Below are 19,992 nucleotides of genomic sequence, written 5' to 3'. Positions count from 1 at the left end.
TTTGTTATCTATACTGTCAGTTACTGCCTGTTCTTGTATACTGATTGTCTTTTCTATGTGCATATAACTTCAAGGAAGATTTTAATTCTAGAAACTTTATTGGTTGAATGTAAAACTTTTATCAGAGATTAATACCATTTATGAAATTTCAATAGTAAAATAAACAGATTCAGCAATATTCATTGTCTGTCGACATTGCACTGTATTATATACAGTATTGTAATAACTGTAAGAACCTTACAGTGTAATGTAAAGTAACTCAAGTATGAAGCTCATTTTGATTCTGGATATGACCGTCATGTCAGCCATTCATTATTATCAAATTTCATCCAATGAAGTCGCATTAATTCAATATACATGGCAATTTTCCAACACTACATTTTTATGTAGTTATACTTTACAATTATTTCTTTCCCTCCCCCGTTCCCTGGTGCTGCTCAGTGTTCACAGTATTCAGACGGAGCGGCTCGTGTAAGTTTGGCGCATATTAGTTGACGCCACAGTGCACCCAAGAATTGTGCAATACTTCGTTCCTGTTAGAGGGTAACTTTTATTCAATTTTATGAATGGATGCATTCTTGAAGTTTTTATATTCTTTAGATTTTATTTTATATGTTTATTTATTTATTTTTTATTTATTTATTTATTTTATTTATTTTTATTATTATTATTTTTTTTTTACAGACTGGTTTTCATATAATTGTCATGGCATGTTTTTTCAAGTGTATAGATTGAGAACTAGACAGCTTTATGTACAAAGAAAAATATACTTGTTCTTGGTATATTCAAATATGTGTAATAGTTAGTACATCTTATGACCTAATGGATAATGACTGTACATTGTTTAAACTTGTATCTAGCAGAATGTAACTGTTATAAAGCATGATTTTGTTTTATGCTAGTTATTAAGCATATGGAAATATAATATTTCATATTTTTTATGCAGGCGTTAGGATGTCTGAAAATATTCTCTATTTTCACTAAATTGAAACCTGTTATATTCTCAAAGTATAGTTATAAATAAAATAAATAATTGATAAAACTGTAACCCAGTAAAAGCCATACTGAAACTTAAGCACAAGAGATGAAGAATTTAAACACAGTTCAGAGATATAAATGCCTTTGAAGCAGGGTAAATGCTAGTTTTCAGCAGTACGACCAGCTTGTAAGTGCCAGACATCCTATAGTGTATAATCACCATCAAAAGAAACATAATTGATTACGGCATTTTAATGGATTGAGTAAATAAAATCCGAAATAGTCTTTAAATAAGTGCAATGCAGAGAATTGCTGTAAATAATGAAATTTTATAAGCTATTCTTTGAATTAAAAATGGATCTTCCATACACTCAAATTAAACTGAACTTTCATGCATTTAAATAAAAAAATAAATAAAAAAAACTATGAGTTTCTTTGGCAAAACATTTTACATTGCTATACCATATAAAACAGGAAATACCATTTACTGACATTTTGGTAAATATTTGACAACACTATGAGTAAATATTTCATCACTTGTAAGACAGATTTAATTATAAGCCTCGCAATTTTTGTACATTATTTGTTGTAGCTATTTGTATGTTTGGAGCAGTGAAAATCAGCCCTCTTTCCCCTGCAGGCATGGAGGGTGAGGTATAAAGGAATGTTTGTGAATATATGTATGGAGACACCTTATCTCATCTACCCCACAAGGGGACATTAGTATTTGAATAGATATAAATAGATGTACGTTATATCTAGTGGTTTTGTTAATGGTACATAATGAACATTATTAAGTTATCGTATTACACAATTTGCAAGGGGACGCATTATTTGATTTTCCTCCCCATTATTTTTTATCCAGTTTTTGCATGTTTGAATCTTTTCATAAAATATACCCTGTATTTTCATGTCTGCTTGTACCTTAGATGAATGTTTAGAATTTTGTAGCCGTTTTCTAATGTGCTATTTCTAATGAAACAGCATAATTAAAAAAAATATATATATATATATATATATATATATATATATATATATATATATATATATATATATATATATATATATATATATATATATATATATAATTATTATTAACTTCTACTTTCTTTGGCAGAATGTGAATATGACCACTTGACATATTCACGTCCACTGGGTGAAGTGAAGCCACACTACTACACTATGGCATCCCAGTTGCATAGGTCAGCTGACCAGCTGGCTGAGGAGGTATTACCCAATGGGAAGCCAGCTGCTGGGACAAGTAAAAAGTGCCATTCCCCTCATTCATCATCATCATCATCCAATGAGCTGAACATTTCTAGGCCTGAGGTCAACATGGACAATACTGAATGCCAATCTCAGAATGCCAGTGATGTGCCAAAAGTGAGTAACCTCAATGTTGGTGCCAGTGATGATGAGTATGCAAGATTGAAAGTCAACAACTTTGATGTTTCAATGGATACTGGAAAGCATGATGCTTATGCAAAATTTGAAGAAGACTTCAATAAGACTTTGTCATCAGGAATTGAAGATTCTGACAACAGTCACATGAGTGTTACAGAAACAGAAGTTTTTTCATCAGAAAAAGACAATTAACTTCATTTCTGCATTTGCCAAGTGGACAGCTGAAAATAGAGGTAAACACATACACTAGTAAATGAAGTGTTCTGACAATATACTGATATGAGTGATAAATGGTTGCTGGCATGGAAAAAAAAAATGTGTAATAAAGGTCTTCAGAGCCTTTGAAAGATACATGTAACATAATTTTGGTGTGGTAAAGCATCAGTTCATCGACTATTGTTGCTTTTACCACTGACATATATATATATATATATATATATATATATATATATATATATATATATATATATATATATATATATATATATATTATAAACACTTTTGTGATGTTGATCTTGTACAGATGAAAAGTTTTTAGTGTACATATGAAAGCGATACCTTTACTACAATAGAAGACAGTAGTGCTCCATCCATAGTGATAACTGGTTGTGTTGAGAGTTTTTATGAGGGTGAGGCAAATCCCTTATCATGGCCTTCATTCATGTAGGTAATGAAAAATTATCCAGTGTTGGAAAAAAAACTTTTGATACATACTTCTTGGGCATTGAGAATTGTCCCTGTATAGTGAATAGTTATTGGGGGTGTCACAAAGAACTTTTTATCATATTTAATAATTTTTGTGAGTTATTTTCTCACTTTTTACATAACTACTGACTTGATTTGATTTGTTTTGAAAGTTAACAATTTGATTTTATGTTATGAAAGTTAACAGACAAAAAATTGTAAACTCTTTTAGATATTTTAATGTTAATTAATGAGTTTGAAATCTCAATTCTGAATGAGAAGCTGGTCATGTATCAGCTGCTGATTACATGCTTTACTGAATATGTACAGAATTTGAGAAGCTTATGACAGCTGTTGAGATACTTTACATGCAACAAGGATTGAATTAATTAAATTAGACCAATATATTTACTTCCTTTCTTTTTAACAATTTCAATTGTTTATATCTGATGTATTTTACTACAGCTTTTAACTTTATTAAAATCAATGATGTAAAAATATATAAACATATATGTTTTGTACTTTATGATATTGCACATTTTGGAAAGTAATAACATTGTATACCCAAAATCTTATTTTGTATATCTTATATGCTGTTTTCTGCAACCAACTGGAATGAGTTGTGTGAACAGAGCGACACATCACTTTCAACCTCCTATTTCAGGGGCCTGTGTGTAATAGGATTAACCAGATTACCAGAGATGTTATTATTTCTCTGTTCACAAGTCATATATCAATAGACCAACATTTTATTTCTTGTTTCAGATGATTGTTTTGAAGATTATAGAAAAAGCAGTATAAGTATTTTTTGATGAATACAAATTACATAAATAAACATCACGATTTTTTGCTTTGTGTTCCCAAAAATCAATAGAATATGAAGGTGTATGTTTAAGAAAAAGTGTCCAATTATAGGTAAAAAAAAAATCCCAAACAAAGTTACTAGAACATCACTTTATTTTTTGCATGATATGCCCATCTTTCCTCAATGAGCATATTACACAAGGAACATTCTGAAAGAATGTAAGACCTCAAGCAAAACCTCAATATCTGAAATATGACTTATTCCATTACACTATTCCATGAAGTTAGCCCAAAGCCATCAACTTCTCTGTCAGTTGCACAATATCTCTCTCTCTCTCTCTCTCTCTCTCTCTCTCTCTCTCTCTCTCTCTCTCTCTCTCTCTCTCTCTCTCTCTCTCTCTCTCTCTCTCTCCATATAATATATAAAACCTAGCTTTTCCTAAGCTCCCAAATTTTATTCCAAATAGCTTTCATTGTCTTTCCATACATTTTTCTTTTATTTAACAAGTCCTTTCCTGCATATACAATGTGACACCCAAGAAAAAGCAAAGCCATGAAATGTAATCCAAAGTTAGGCACAACACTCATTATTTTCAAGACCATTTCCAAGATAGGTTATTTTCACACATCAGATATGTACCATAACCAATCATCACAAAAACATTAAGGCAGAGGAGATAAAAGGGAATAAATGTGTTCACAGAGGCAAAGAAAGATTTAAGGAAAGTATTTTCCTGCCAATCTTGATCTGTGGATCAGAGATTTGCACATGGAATAAATAGGGTGCACCAGTTAAGAATGCACGCTGTAGAAATGAGAAGGATATGTAAGTGATAAAAAGAGTGGATGAGACCAGTGAAAACATGCAAGTGATGCAGCATAAGCACCTATCCTAATAGTGTGAAGAATGGAGTGGTGGACTAGGTAAATGGAAATACAGTCAGCCCTCAAGATTCTAAGATTTAACATTCAGGGATTCCACTATTCACAGATTGGTGCCAGAAGTGAAATGTATGCAGATTAAATTTCTTTCACTGGTTGCCACTAATTCAAATCTTGCACACAGCACAGGTCATCACACTACATGCTTACACACTGCCCACCACATAAATCTGCATTCCCTCCGCTGCCCTGTAATGTGTCAATTTAGCATATTTTTGGGGACCAATTGTCTACATTTCCTACTGCCTGTATATTGTGTACATTTCCCACAGCTGCACAGTCCTCCCTCTCTTTCACTCTCACTCATGCTGTGATCACATTCATGTTAACATCATTATCATTTTCACCATAGCTTCTGAGAGATCTTCCAAGACACCTTGCCATATTTGTTTGTAAAAATGCACAGTAGATACATTAACAAAGCACGTGTTTGTTTTCCACGGTAGTGACAATATGAAGGCAAAAGGGTAGAGCATGGGATGACATAGCACTGACAGTCGTGTTGGTGATAATGAGAAGGGAGGGTGGAGCAAGAGGCTACATCACAACATTCATCATTATTTTACTTTTTTATTAAATATTGTATAAAGTGTTTGTAAATACTTTACTTAACCCTTAAGAAACAGATAACGTACTGACTGAGGAAACTGATGGACACACATGTGACATAATATGATTTCCTGTCTTAAATCAAGCAAGTGAGCAGGAAATGTTTCTAATGTGATTTGGCAATGCTTACAAAGCTACTCCCTATCAATTTCCACATCCTATCCACATCCAATTTCCACATTCCTATCAAAGTACACACACCAAGAGAAAGATAAACAGAACAGAGGTGATTCACCAACATCACAATGCACAGCTAAGTGTAAATAAGTATTGTCCACCCATAATAAGTTGTTAGACATGGAATCATATTTATGGAACTATGAGGGCAGAATGGAAAAATATTCCTATCAAGATATGATGAGCGCAAACGAGGCAAGACAAGATGGAGGTGCAGGCATGTGAGCTGTAGGGAGTGCCAAATCCAATGTAATGAACACACACAGGCTGCCTGCCACCCTTGGGAAGCAATTGATATAATATTGTTCTATGTCTACTCACAGATGAGCTAAAACATCAATGACTCAGACACCATTGCAAAGAGAAAGGACTGTAACTGTATTTCTTCCACAATTCTAGATCAAGTATTGAAGGAAATATGAGTAAGAAAGAGTAATTTTTTTTATAAAAACCATTGTTCTGAGTGGTTTCCATGCAATATGACCATCATTTAAGGATTAACCCATGTGGTGCTGGACATCTGAACCCCAGATCAACCTGTGGCATCAGCCAATCTAAAGATCACAGGAAAACATGCAAAAAGGGGTTAAGCAAAGTGAAACTTTTAAACGTACGAGTTGCTTGGGGTGGGTGTATATAATGTAACAAATAGCAATGCCAGTGGTGTTTGTGGTGTTAACAATTTGTGGCCACCACCAATGTTTATGAATAGTGTTATGTCACCTAGGTAATGGTAAATCACCACATCAATGTATATACAACTGGTATGCTGCTTGTAATATATGAGGGAATGAAGGCTGGCATTACATTATTCACCTCACAGCACAACCAGTAGGATATTGCAATTAATATGTGACTGAGTGTGGTGGCACTTTTTGTTTCATGAAGACACCATTTACAAAGAATACTGAATCACCTTAGAAGTGAAGAAGTGTGTGGTATTTTCTGAAGCTGAGCTCCAGGCACAATCCTACATCACACTCACTAGACTGAAATTGTAAGTCAGTGCGTTTCTGAGGACCTATTGCCATGTAGCTACATACACATCCACAGGTTAGAATGAGGTTTAAAGTACACACAGTGTGTCTTCTGTCAAGTTCAATTAACAAATAAGCAGTCTAGGATTTTTCTAAGCTGCCACCATAAATTCACGACAGTGGCACTAAGAGCAGGTATGTGATACACTAAATTTATAGGGTTGCCAATGGGGGGGCTTAAAAAGGGCCAGAGGTAAGTGTTTTTAAAGGGGTCAGGAGTATTTTAGCAGGAGGCATCAATCATTCATTGATTTTCAACATTCATGGAAGTCACTTACCTAACCCTCATAAATGTTGAGGGCAGACTGTAAAGTGAAATGGCTCGTCTATAATGAAAGGATGGAGAGTGAAGGGAGTAAAGAAAGTGTATTGAAAACAGGGTTGGCATTAAAAACCCATCCCAAGGAGAGAGAGAGAGAGAGAGAGAGAGAGAGAGAGAGAGAGAGAGAGAGAGAGAGAGAGAGAGAGAGAGAGAGAGAGAGAGAGAGAGAGAGAGAGAGAGAGAGAAATTTTTTTTAATGCAAATCAAAATTATAGAAATCACATTAATAAATAAGGTCTATATATGTACATATAGATAAAAAATGCAAAGTAGTTAAGCATGACCTGTTCATTTCCTGTACAGTACAAGTTAACACAGGTTTTGTCCAACCAGACCAACCTGTATCAGCATGACCTAAACAAATGTCTGTTCTTCAAGACAAAAGTGTCAAAATCTTTCAAGATCTAACCCCCTCATGACTTCTTGGACCTAACCAAAATCATCCCCAATAACTCCACTTCTTCATCTTTCCCTCCTTTCTTTCAACCTGATGGCACCACTGCCATCTCATCTATTTCTAAAGCTGAACTCTTCACTCAAACCTTTGCTAAAAACTCTACCTTGGATGATTCATGGCTTGTTCCTCCCTCTCCTCCACCATCTAATTACTTCATGCTACACATTAAAATCCTTTGCAGTGATGTTTCCCATGCCCTCACTGGCCTAAACCCTCAGAAGGCTTATGGACTTGATGGGGTCCCTCCTATTGTTCTCTGAAACTGTGCCTCCGTGCTTGTAACTTGCCAAGTCAAACTCGTCAAACTCTGTCTATCAACATCTACCTTTCCTTCTTGCTGGAAGTTTGCCTAAATTCAGCCTCTTCTTAAAATGGGAGACCATTCAAATCCCTCAAACTATTGTCCCATTGCTTTAATTTCCTCTAAAGTTTTGAATCTATCCTCAACAGGAAAATTCTTAAACATCTATCACTCCACAATCTTCTATCAGTATAGGTTCCATCAAGGCCATTCTACTTGTGATCTGGCTTTCCTTACTGAGCCTTAGTCCATCCTCTGATGAAACTTTTCCAGTTGACTTAGGCATTTCAAAAGCTTTTAACAGAGTCTGGCACAAAGTTTTGATTTCCAAACTATCCTCCCCACCACTTCTATCCTTCTCTCTATAACTTCATCTCAAGCTTCCTTTCTGACCGTTCTATTGCTGCTGTGGTAGACGGTCACTGTTCTTCTTCTTAATCTATTAACAGTGGTGTTCCTCAGGCTTCTGTCATCAACCACTCTCTTCCTATTATTCATCAATGATCTTCTAAAGCAAACTTCTTGTCCTATCCACTCCTACACTGATGATACCACCCTGCACTTTTCCACGTCTTTTCATAGACATCCAACCCTTCAGGAAGTAAACAGTTCTCACAGGGAAGCCGCAGAATGACTGACTTCTGATCTCTCTAAAATTTCTGATCGGTGCAGAGCAAACTTAGTACTGTTCAATGCCTCAAAAACTCAATTTCTCCATCTATCAACTCAACACAACCTTCCAAACAACTATCCCTCTTCTTCAGTGACACTCAACTGTCCCCATCTTCTACACTGAACATCCTTGGTCTAGTATTGTTCAATGCCTCAAAAACTCAATTCCTCCATCTATAAACTCAACACAACCTTCCACACAACTATTCCCTCTTCTTCAGTGACACTCAACCATCCCCCTTCTACACTGAACATCCTCTGCCTGTCCTTTACTTATAATCTAAACTGGAAACTTCGTATCTCATCCCTAGCTAAAAACAGCTTCTATGAAGTTGGGCATTCTGAGTCGCCTCCACCAATTTTTCTCAACCCGCCCCCCCCACCGGCTAGCTCTGTACAGGGGCCTTATCAGTCCATGTGTGGAGTGTGCTTCACATATATGGGGAGGTTACAATCATACTGCTCTTTTAGAGAGGGTGGAATCAAAACCTTTTCTTCTTATCAACTCCTCTCCTCTAACCGATTGTCTTCAGCCTTTCTCATCGCCACAGTGTTGCATCTCTTTTTATCTTCTACCACTATTTTCAAGCTAACTACTCTTCTGATCTTCCTAACTGCATGCCTCCCCTCCTCCCACTGCCTGGCTGCACTAGACTTTCTTTCTCTCACCCCTATTCTGTCCATCTCTCTACTGCAAAAGTTAACCAGTATCTTCAGTCATTCAACCCTTTCTCTGGTAAACTCTGGAACTCCCTGCTTTTTTCTGTATTTCCTCCTTCCTATGACAAACTTTCAAGAGAGAGAGGTTTCAAGACACTTATCCTTTAATTTTTGTAAACATCTTTTGACTCTGTTCAGGGACCAGCACCTCAGTGGGCCTTTTTTTTTTTTTATTATATTTTTGTTGCTCTTGACCAGTGCCCCTCATATATAAAAAAAATCAAACCTTTTGTTTCACTCTAATTCTTTTGTTTCACTCCAGATTACTTTTTAATTGTTTATTTAAACTGATTCACATATAATGAATAAACAGAAAAATAAAATAAAAACAATAAAACCCAACAAAAACCCAATAAATCCCACTCCCCCAAAAAATATTTTAAACCTGGGTTTCTTCCAACCCCGTCTTTTGTTTTCTTTTTTTTACTATTTTACATAAAAAAATTGTTTTATATTATACTGGTAAATAAGTTCTACATATGTACCGATGGCTCCATTCTTGATGAAGCTGCTTTCCTGTCTATATTTATAACAAGAGCAACACCTGTTATATTTCTTTCATGGCAGATGTCATTGGCTACAGCTGCCTTTGACATGAATCTTGGGCCTGCCTTCTTCCTATCCCCCTCCACATCCCCAATCCCTTCCCTCTCCCCATCCATCATACTTCTCATAATTTCACCATACATACATACACAGAGAGAGAGAGAGAGAGAGAGAGAGAGAGAGAGAGAGAGAGAGAGAGAGAGAGAGAGAGAGAGAGAGAGAGAGAGAGAGAGAGAGAGAGAGAGAGAGAGAGAGAGAGAGAGAGAGAGAGGGGGGGGGGGGGGGCTTAGATGGAGGAGATAGGAGGGAGGTATGAGAAATACAGAAACAAGGAGGGAGTGGGGATGAGAAAGGTTTGGCTTAATTGACACTTCATGACTTCTGGCCTATGATATTTAGCTATTAAAGTCCCTTGAGTTGACATGTGGCTTTAACTAAAAATAAGGGTGAGGAAGGCTGCTTCATTAAGCAGGGAGCTGTCTGTCCATATATATAAAAAAAAAATGTTGAAGCAGTCAGGCCTGACCAGTTCATTTCCTGTAAGGCAGAAGTTAACACAGGTTTTGTCCAACTGGACCAACCTGTATCAACATGACCTAAACAAGTGTTTGTCTTCAGATAACATTTCAAACCTTTTGTTTCACTTCTAGGTTACTTACTAATTGCTTATTTAAACTGATTTACATATAAATATGAGGAATAAACAAAAATAAATAAATCCCAAAAAAATATAACATCCAAAAAAAACAATAAAACCCCCAGTTTTTTTTTTTTTTTTTTTTTTTACCCAGGTTTTTCCAACCGTGACAGCTAGGCAGACAAGAGTCACTGAAAAGTGAAGCCACAGCAAGAGAAAGTATGTGAGGATTGTACAGCAAGTTTCTGTCACCTGTACTAAGAAAGATGTGTCTCTGAATTAGTAATATTTCCCAGTAATTGTGCTATGGAACTGTGCATCATAATTGTGCCTATACTGTGCCTTGAGCTTAGTAAGAATTAAACATGTCAGGTGTTTCTTTATCACCTTGGGGTGCTTGTGTCCAAGTCTTGTGTGCTGAGCAGCTTTGCAACTTCACTGCCACTATGCTGAGCCAAGAAGTCAGTAAGTGGTGCTGTTGCGCAGTTCCCCTAACCTGGTTCCACGCCCTGTGAATGCATCAGCAAGAAGGAACAGATGGGTTGTGCAACAGTTTTGTGCAACAGGTGTGCAACCTGCCTGTTTTGGGTGACTTTTGTAACAATTTCATTCTTGTTGGGTTGACCACTGGACAAAATTTATGGGTAAATTTGCAGTTTCAACCAATACTCCCATCCTCTTTGTCTTTTTCACTATAGCCAACAAGCATAGGGACCTGGTGGGAATGTAGGGTTTTTGGGTGGGAAAGCCAAAATGAGGCATTTCTGACATTCTTGAAATGGCACATTTAAAAAATGGGAAGTTTCTAGGGTATCCTAACCTAACATAACCAAACTAACCTAACCAGACAGCGCAGGGGTTTGGCCCCCTCTCTGGACACCCCACCCTTAAGGTCACTAACCTAACCAACATTACCTAGCTTAACCTAACCTAACATTACCTAACCTAACCTAGCAATCTAATATTACCTAACTTAACCAAACCTCACATTACCTAACCTAACCTCCTAACATCCAATAAGGTAAACTAATGTAACGGAACATTTTATAGCCTCCTACATTGTCAGTCATCATTACATACTAACAGTAATTATTAAAAAAAAAGTTGAAGGAACTGGCAGTAAGCTGCCAATTCATATATTCACAGCCAGCACGTCTCTTCCATAGCCATGGTCTAACTGACGCAGAACAGACAGTCCTGGGTTTTCCTTCCTCCCCTAAACATACATCCCTATATGTGATTGGCCAACAAATTTCCATGTGACCTGATTCACAGCAGGTAACCTCACGTCATCACAGCTCGTAACACGTGATTCAATGTCACATCACCATCAAGCACATGCACCGTTGATAACAAACATACGAACACACTCGGTATCCAACAAGATGAATGGAGGTGGATCTAAGCTAGAATAGCCTTCAAAGTTCTCATCTGAAGTTATTATTAATTTCTGACAGGGTAAAATGGATCTAAAAATGCTCCAAACAGTGAGATGTAAACCCTGCGAAGGGCTATAGTTACATGTGGTATATTGATTGAAACTGCAATAATACCAATATATGTAGAGGTATGGAAGGCAGAGCTATCAGTGTTTGAGTGGACAGGGGAATACATATGGCTGAGAATTATTTATCAATAATAATAATAAGTGGATGATAAGACACATTTGTGAGACACCCCTATATCTAATGTTTAGGAGAGTGGTGGCCAACTATCACTACAGCAACAGAACCAGGGAGGACACTCTGGAGGAAAAAGGTACAGATAATATGGAGATAACATTAAGGTCTTCTCCCGAGGTTAATACTTACATATCAGATAGAATTAAGGTTGCAGAATATCATGCAATATATATCAACTTCTGAAAACTCGTTAAAGCAAAAAAAAAAAAAGTAAAAGGTTAATGAACTGACAAATCTTTGTGTGGCACCCTCCCCCTTTGAGTGTTTGAGAGTCACTACCTGGCAGTTCCTGCTGCAGGAAGTCACAGGCTATGCAGGGAAGGGTGGGGTTAGCCATTACTGGAATTAGAATTCTCAATTATTTGAAATTCTCACTTCATTATGAAAAAAATAAAACAAAGGCAACACGCCTGAGGCATGACCAATGACAAGCCATGATATATCTTCATGCACCAATTGTTTGTTGTCACCCAAGATTAGTTAGCCAATCATAGGCTTAGGGACTATGGAGTGCCAGCAGGCTTTGATTTCAAATTTCAGTTTCAAGTTAGCCATGCCATGCGAAGGAAGTTCGCAGAGTGAGGTGGACATTATTCAAACTTTCTGTTGTTATGTAGACAAAGATAAAAGAGGCACTGAAAATTTTTGAAGACACAGTGTCATTAGCAAGAAGAGGAAGTGTGGAAGGCATGCACAAAAGATGACCATGACCATGGAAATTTTACCTACCACAAGCATTTTCACCCTGATCGAAAAGCAGAAAGGAAGTTTGGTGCAACTTTTTTGCAAGTAAATATAAAGAGACTGGCTGAAGAGGACAAGAATCTCTCCTGTGAACATTTTGTTTTTCAATACCTTCCTAAGAAAGTCTCTTTATCAACAATTCTTTGAAAGAAACTTTGGTTTAACCTCACAAACTGTTTGACTGGAAAATTTTTTGTGGTGAGGTGTGTGAACAGTGGCTGGAGGACCAGGCACCTATAGGAGGCCCGGAGAAAGTGGTGGAAATCAACGAAAGTAAATTCGGGAAGAGGGAGCACCACAAGAAACGTCATGTTGGGTTCTTGGTGTGGTAGAGAGGGAAATGAAAAGACATTTCATAGAAAATCCCACTGTTCCATAGAACAGTGGGATGTAACTACACAGATCCCTCTCTGCCAAAAGTATATTCTACCTGTAACAACCATCTACAGCAACTGCTGGCAAGCTCATAGTGGGGCCAAGGACCTTTATCTGAATTACATACACCAAGTTGTAAACCACTCAGAGTATTTCATTGATTCAGAGACAAGGGTTCACACGAACACAATTGAGTCTCTGGAAGGACATAAAGAGTTGGGTGCTCCAAGCAGGAAACAAGAAAACCTACTATAAGTCTCATTTTGCCCACTATCTGTTCTGTTATAGTCACCCCGACCACACTACCATCTTCCATCACTTTCTCCGGGAAATTGCTCACTGCTACCCACAGCCTCAGCAGGCAAGACTGCAGAATCTGGTTACAGCCCCGCAGGAATTGGTTTGGTTAGGTTAGGTTAGGTTAGGTTGAGGTTGGGGTTAGGTTAATTTGGTAAACAAGATTTACACTAGTGATACTTTCATCATGTTGCTGAAGTAATTTCCCGCATCTTTAATCGTTGCACAAAAAAGATATACGCAAATTTTGGACGATGCAATGGAGGGCCTTATCTTTTGAAGATTTATACTACTGCTGATACTTCCATCATGTAGATCACGTCACTCCCTGCATTTTGAATCATTGCACGGAATGTATAAATCTATTAATTCGCTCACTTTGGATTTTATCAGATTTAAGCAACTTTTGACCAAGAGCAAGGCCACGAGCAAGGCCTGTCGTACTCTGCTGGGCCTCATGGCTGTGGGCGTTGCGCTGTTTGCTGTGGCTCAATTGGTCCGCAATTTAGAGGCATTGCCTATTTATTTCTCGACTGAGTTTTAAGCTTTTTCCGTTCGATAGTGAATATCTGCAAGATTGGTCAGCTAATCTCAAAATTGAAAAAAAAAAATATCTTTTGTGGTTTCCGGCAAAAAAAAAAAAATATATTGAAAAAAAACACCATCCAAAAATAAATAGTCAGTGTCTCAAAACCAGTAGGCTAAGTTAATCTCCATATTCCCAAAAGATGATATTGGCAACAATGCAAATTTCAATGGCTGGATGACAAGTACTCGGTTAAGTGGGGAAAAATATATCAAATTTGGATAATGAAAGGGATTTGTCCTACCTCGCGTGACTGCATGTAGCACAGGACTCACCAATGGTGGAGGGCAGTGTTGCAAGCAGCCACCTTGGGGCGTCCCGCTGGCAGGCTTGTGGATCATTCAGTCAGCGACTCCCTTGTGCCAATACAGTTAAGTTTCAAGGATTGGCACTCGTTTAGAATGTGGGTCCCACCAGTTTGGGTCTCGCTTACCACAGGATTTAGTATGCTCCAGCTTTTATGAAGAGGAGTCAGCAGTCATCAGGATGTTAGTGGGTGAGCAACCGCTGTCCAGAGAACTCTTCAGTATGGCGACTGTGAATTCAGCGTTACCAGATTGTTTTGGCCATATTATCGTACTACACAGGTTGAAATTATTGTACTTCTGGTAAAATTATCGTACATATGTAATTATTCCAAATATTATACAAAACTACCACTCTCCAAATAAGGCAGAATTTAGGTTTTAAAATGGCCAAAACATAAAATAAAATGGCCAAAACAATCTGGCAACGCTGATCTGCTGCCTGACAAGTTATACAGTTAGTGTGTCGCGTGTATAGGTGGTGTTAGTATGCGTCTGTTTCAACTCCCAGCCTGACAGAATGCTTTTTTTTTTTTTTTTTTTTTTTTTTTTTTTTTTTTTTTTTTTTGTGTGTGTGTGTGTGTGTGTAACCACGTCTACACAGTGGCTGCCAAGGCTTACCCATGAGTTAAACCTTCTTTAGTTGGTAATGAGGAAGGCTTGGGCTCTAGCAGTGGACACCCAAAGGCAGCAGTGGGTGAAAACAAGCAAAATAAAGAAAAGTTTGGCTGTGAGAAGGTGCTAGACAGCCAGCCATAGTGATGAGGAAGCAGGAAGGTACATCACCACCACCATCACTACCACAGGGAAGGTAAGGTCAGGAAGTGTTAGAATAAATTTAGGTAACTTAACGTAACTTTTTAATGAATAACAACAATCCACGGTTTTAACTCATTTTAACGCATCTCACCTAACCTCCAGCACAATATATCCCTGTGTCAGCCTCGTCTCGATGCTAAAAACCGTAAAATTTAACTTAATGAAAATGTAGACAATCTGGGTCGTCTCTATTTATTAGCCATTATCTATCTTATCTGTGAGTGTTTTAAACCAATACTGTCGCAAAGCGGAGCCACATGACCAAGCTTTAATATGCGCTCGTTAGATATAGCTGCCATTACTTACTTTAAGTTTGGCGTGGATTTAAATGAGTGAGAAGGGTTGGTCGTCCCCTCCACTGGCCCCCCACCGCCATCTTGGATAAGGCTCCCCAGCCCCCTCCGGTTCCAATATTATTTTTTTTTTATTTCCTAAGTATTTTATTTCGGCTTGTAGCTAAGATTTTATGGTTTGTAAAGATATTTCGTTGTTTTTTAAGTTATTTGAGCGCGTGTGTTGCGTGAAAATGGTGATTTTGGCGTTGTTTTTGTGTAAATAAGAGGGCCGTTTTCGGCGTATTTTTTTACGGTCCCAAAACTATTTTTCTTTTATTTCAGCCTGTACTAGATTCTTATTGGTTTTAAAAAATAGTTGGTGTTTTTTTAAGTGTGTTGCCGTCCCGCTCAGTGAAATGCGTGCACCGTACACTTGTTTTTATTCGTGTTCAACTTCCAATAATGTTGATTTTTTTTTTTCGGTAGATTTTTTATTTGTGCTTCTAGCTCACTTTAAATGATTTTAGAAATTAGTTCAGATTTTTTAAAGTGTTTTCCGTTATGTTTAAGCCAGAATAGGTGGACATTTGAACGATTTTGAATGGGGTGAAGGTTTCAACAGTTTCCAGATACTTCTTTTTAAATATCTTTAATACTGCTGCGTTTTGAAATGTGTTGTTATTTATGGCATTAGTTAAAGTGTGTGGCAAGTCTGAATTTATAAAGCATTCCTGTCTAGCTGCGTTTTTTAGAGGGGTCATTTTCAAAATGAAATACGTACGTACGTAAATAACGGTCGCTGTGACGTCATCAACCCCCCAGCCGTGACATCACAAGCCCCCCCAGCCGTGACGTTATCAGAGTGGTACCTTCCCTAACTCCCTTCCAGTCCCTCCCAGTAAATATTCAGTGTTTTTTTTTTTTTTTTTTTTTTTTTTTCAAGGTATTTCAAGGTGTGTGTGTGTGTGTGTGTGTGTGTGTTGCCTTATCTTTCGTTGTACAGATGGTGATGCAGTGTGTGTGTGTGTGTGTGTGTGTGTGTGTGTGTGTGTTGCCTTATCTTTCGTTGTACAGATGGTGATGCAGTGTGTGTGTGTGTGTGTGTGTGTGTGTGTGTGTGTGTGTGTTGCCTTGTCTTACGTTGTACAGATGCTTATGCAGTGTGTGTGTGTTGCCTTGTCTTTCGTTGTACAGATGCTTATGCAGTTTGTGTGTGTGTGTGTGTGTGTGTGTTGCCTTGTCTTTCGTTGTACATATGCTTATGCAGTGTGTGTGTGTGTGTGTGTGTGTGTGTTGCCTTGTCTTTCGTTGTACATATGCAGTGTGTGTGTGTGTGTGTGTGTGTGTGTTGAAACGGTCATTTATATCTGCGTCAACATGGCAACAGCTCGTGGTGCGGCAACCATCACCGCTCCCAAACAAACCTGCATGATGTGGTTACTGTAGTACAAAGACATCTCTATTCTGCGGATCATTAGGGAGGTCTTTGTCCTGTTATGGAATAATGAAGGTTGACTGCAAAAACTATTTAAACAAATGATTACTTACAGAATCTTCCTTTATCATCAACCTTTTCCTCTTCAGCTATATACTTGTATTCCACCCATACATTTCTCTTTCCTTACCTTCTATAAATCCTTCCCTCTCAAACAAGAACATCACCACCACAAAGGAGGGAGAGGGATACCCGAGGTCCTTACCTAACACACACACACACACACTAAGGTAAATAAATTCATAAATGAAATATAATAATAATAATAATAATAATAATAATAATAATAATAATAATAATAATAATTAAAAACCTTGTGGACATGTAGATCTTGGAGGAGAGGACAGATCCAAACGTACTTGGTGGGTTTGTATCACGCCCTGACAGAAGGGATGGCTTGTTCCCTGTTGCACCAATCAGTCCTCTTTCCCACGTGCTCTATGGCTAATTTGATCGCAGAGATCTTAATAAAGATTGCATCATATTCGTTCATCTACAGCTGCTCCATTCAACCTCGTGCAACTTTTTTTTTTCTTCTTCTTACATAGACATCCCTCTTGTATTTAGCACTATATTTATAATGTTCATGGATATATTATGGGTATATAATACTTCCATGATACTGTCCACCCAACTTATTTGAGGTTTTCCCTTTGTCATACATTTATTCTATCCACCACACTCTCATTCTTTCTCTACCATCATAGTTCCCCATTTGCTCAGTCAATTCATAAGACACCAGTTCTCTGTTATTTTCTCATTTATCACTTAATCCATGAGGGTTACTAACATTAGTTCCTTGACACTAGTCTCTATTACATTCAATCTTCTCTTTTCTAGTTTTCCCAGTTCTCCAATCAAACCTTGCATTGTGGAAAGTTCTATTCTTTAAACTTGCATATGCATGACATATGTGACCAACAAGATTTGGATATTCCTTTACCTTCCTTCAGAAAACAACACGAGGGTTGGCCTGCTGTCCCTCACTGAACAATAAAAATTACAGCAGCCTAAGTTTACTACTTTAGTTTTGGGTACTGGGTAGTTCAACACACTTTGTTGTATGTAACCTTGAAGTACATTGGATTATTCCAAGGTATTAAGGTATACAGAACACACACATAGGATATCAATTAATTAAAGGTATATGGAGTCACTTATGAAGATCTGATGTCTATATCAGAAAAGACAAACATTCACATTACTAAACTAGACTTTCCTCTGCAGAGGTGGCACTTGATAATGAACAACACAATTCTGTGCATACTCAAAGTTCCAGGATTTTGCATGTGAATGAGTCTGTAAAACCTAATGGTGCAGAAGAAAGATAGGGTGTTGATCAGAATACAGGAAATTAGACACGCAGTAAGGAGAGAAAAAGAAAAAAAAATGCATGTGTGAACACCAGACCCACATAAAATAACAGGTTGGATATTAAGGGAATGCAGTAGAAAGCTTAGAGAAAATACATAATGTTACAGTAACCTTACTGAGTGACAGTAAGGTTCCTCAAGATTTTAAAAGAACAGATATCATACTGAAACATAAGGGAGATGATAATGAAGATCTACTTAATTATAGACTGTTATTGAAATAACAAGTGTGGTTGCCAAGATCTGGGTAAGAATTGTAAATAATAAATGGATGTATCATTTGTAAGAGACCAGAGCATTCACATGATGTCAATTTAGTTTCATAAATTGTAAGCCATGCACTTCAAACTTTATGTAAGATAAAATACAAGAAAGAAATGGTTGGGTGGACTGCACGTTTCAACCTGGAAAAAAGCTTTTGATAAAATACAAGTGCCTCACTAATGTCTGATTTATAAAACTGAATATATTGTAGGAATGAAGTATGGACTCAAATGGATGGAAGACTGTCCTCACTTCTCTGTTCTTAAAAAATAAAATAAAATAAAAACTGGAAATCAATATGGCACACTCCATATAACTTCCCTATGGTTTTATTCTTGCCCCAGTCACATTTGCGACATATAAGGTAGAGGGAATAACTACTTGCAATGACCTGTTTCTATGTGATCTAAAAAACTACTAAAGAAAACAAATGATAACAAAGACTGTAAAGCACTGCAAGGAGACCAACTGGGCACAAAACAGCATGTTAGAATTAAGTTGCAGATGGCATATGAATTTATTCTTGGAAAGCGCAAAATTATTAAGTTTGGCAACTGCAGCAGATGTATGTGTGATTACAAGGTCAAAAATGAGATTATCAGCCAAGTTACAAAGGAAATGGACCTGGGAGTAGAATTTCTGAGCAACTTATTACTAGGGAAAAATATATAAATGAAATAAGAATACATACATATAATAAAATAAGAATATGGATGATGTTTACTTATTCGAAACAGAGATGACAAGGGACATAATTGTTACAATGATATGTCCAAGATTTGAATATGCAGCAATAGTGCAGTTACTTTATAAAAGTATACATTTAAGGAAATTACAGAGTACAGAGCATTAACTTGGCATCTAACTTGAAATTTCTCTCATAAGAAGAGATTTGCTAAGCTAGGTACAGCTCCCAGTCTTAGACCTGATAAGGAAAAGGAAATTTCATTGCACTGTCCAGAATGATTAAGGAAGTAAAGTAATAGTTAAATAGAATGCATGTCTGGAAGAAAAGTGATAAAAAGGACCAGGGAAGGAAGCTAGGAGGACCACTTGTATTGTAAGTAAGATTTTATGAAGTACAGCTTTCACCACAGAAGCAAAGAAGTCTAAAATAATATGGATAAGAGAGTGGTTCATACAAGTATTCATGATACTGTAAAGGAAAAGTTCATACTAGCAGATACTATAGAGGCAGGACAGTACAAGTATAGCTCTTTTTGTGTCACAGCTAAGTAAATACACACAAAATAAAAGGGGGAATGATGATCAACCATCTTCCTCAGTAAATAATGACATTCACATTGTAGAAGTAAATTTTCACCTGAAGTGGCACTTACATAACAACAACAATAGTTCTGGGCATACTTACAGTTCAGTTACTATTATTACTTCCATATGGTGATTATCTTGGTCTGCTATTAATATCATGTGCATTAATTAATATAACATTATGGGGATAGCAGATAGTTAACAAGGGAAGGCAC

At 37.1% G+C, this 19,992-nt stretch overlaps 1 protein-coding gene and 1 long non-coding RNA gene across 16 annotated transcripts in view; one reads left to right on the top strand and one right to left on the bottom strand.

Moving 5' to 3' along the window:
• Positions 1 to 4,273, top strand: part of LOC135103051 (protein draper-like) — a 44,559-nt gene extending 40,286 nt beyond the window's left edge. For 8 of the 11 annotated variants that reach the window (XM_064008968.1, XM_064008967.1, XM_064008963.1 and 5 more), the window contains one exon: positions 2,096 to 4,273. In XM_064008968.1, coding sequence (XP_063865038.1) covers positions 2,096 to 2,574 — 479 coding nt within the window. In that variant the 3' untranslated portion in view covers positions 2,575 to 4,273. Of the gene's footprint in view, positions 381 to 441; positions 544 to 2,095 lie in introns of those variants that run through there. The other 3 variants (XR_010269897.1, XM_064008970.1, XM_064008969.1) reach the window with 2 other exon arrangements.
• Positions 1 to 15,478, bottom strand: part of LOC135103060 (uncharacterized) — a 47,140-nt gene extending 31,662 nt beyond the window's left edge. The window contains exons 1-3 of one of the 5 annotated variants that reach the window (XR_010269902.1): positions 14,219 to 14,401; positions 12,252 to 12,311; positions 10,678 to 10,799 (exon numbers count right to left, since the gene is read on the bottom strand). This is a non-coding gene — a long non-coding RNA (uncharacterized LOC135103060). Of the gene's footprint in view, positions 1 to 10,677; positions 10,800 to 12,251; positions 12,312 to 14,218; positions 14,613 to 15,404 lie in introns of those variants that run through there. The other 4 variants (XR_010269900.1, XR_010269903.1, XR_010269899.1 and 1 more) reach the window with 4 other exon arrangements.
• Positions 15,479 to 19,992: the final 4,514 nt, after the last annotated feature.

The sequence above is a fragment of the Scylla paramamosain genome, chromosome 8 (assembly GCF_035594125.1).
Source record: "Scylla paramamosain isolate STU-SP2022 chromosome 8, ASM3559412v1, whole genome shotgun sequence".
Taxonomy (NCBI): domain Eukaryota; kingdom Metazoa; phylum Arthropoda; class Malacostraca; order Decapoda; family Portunidae; genus Scylla; species Scylla paramamosain.
This window is presented reverse-complemented; position numbering and strand designations above follow the sequence as displayed.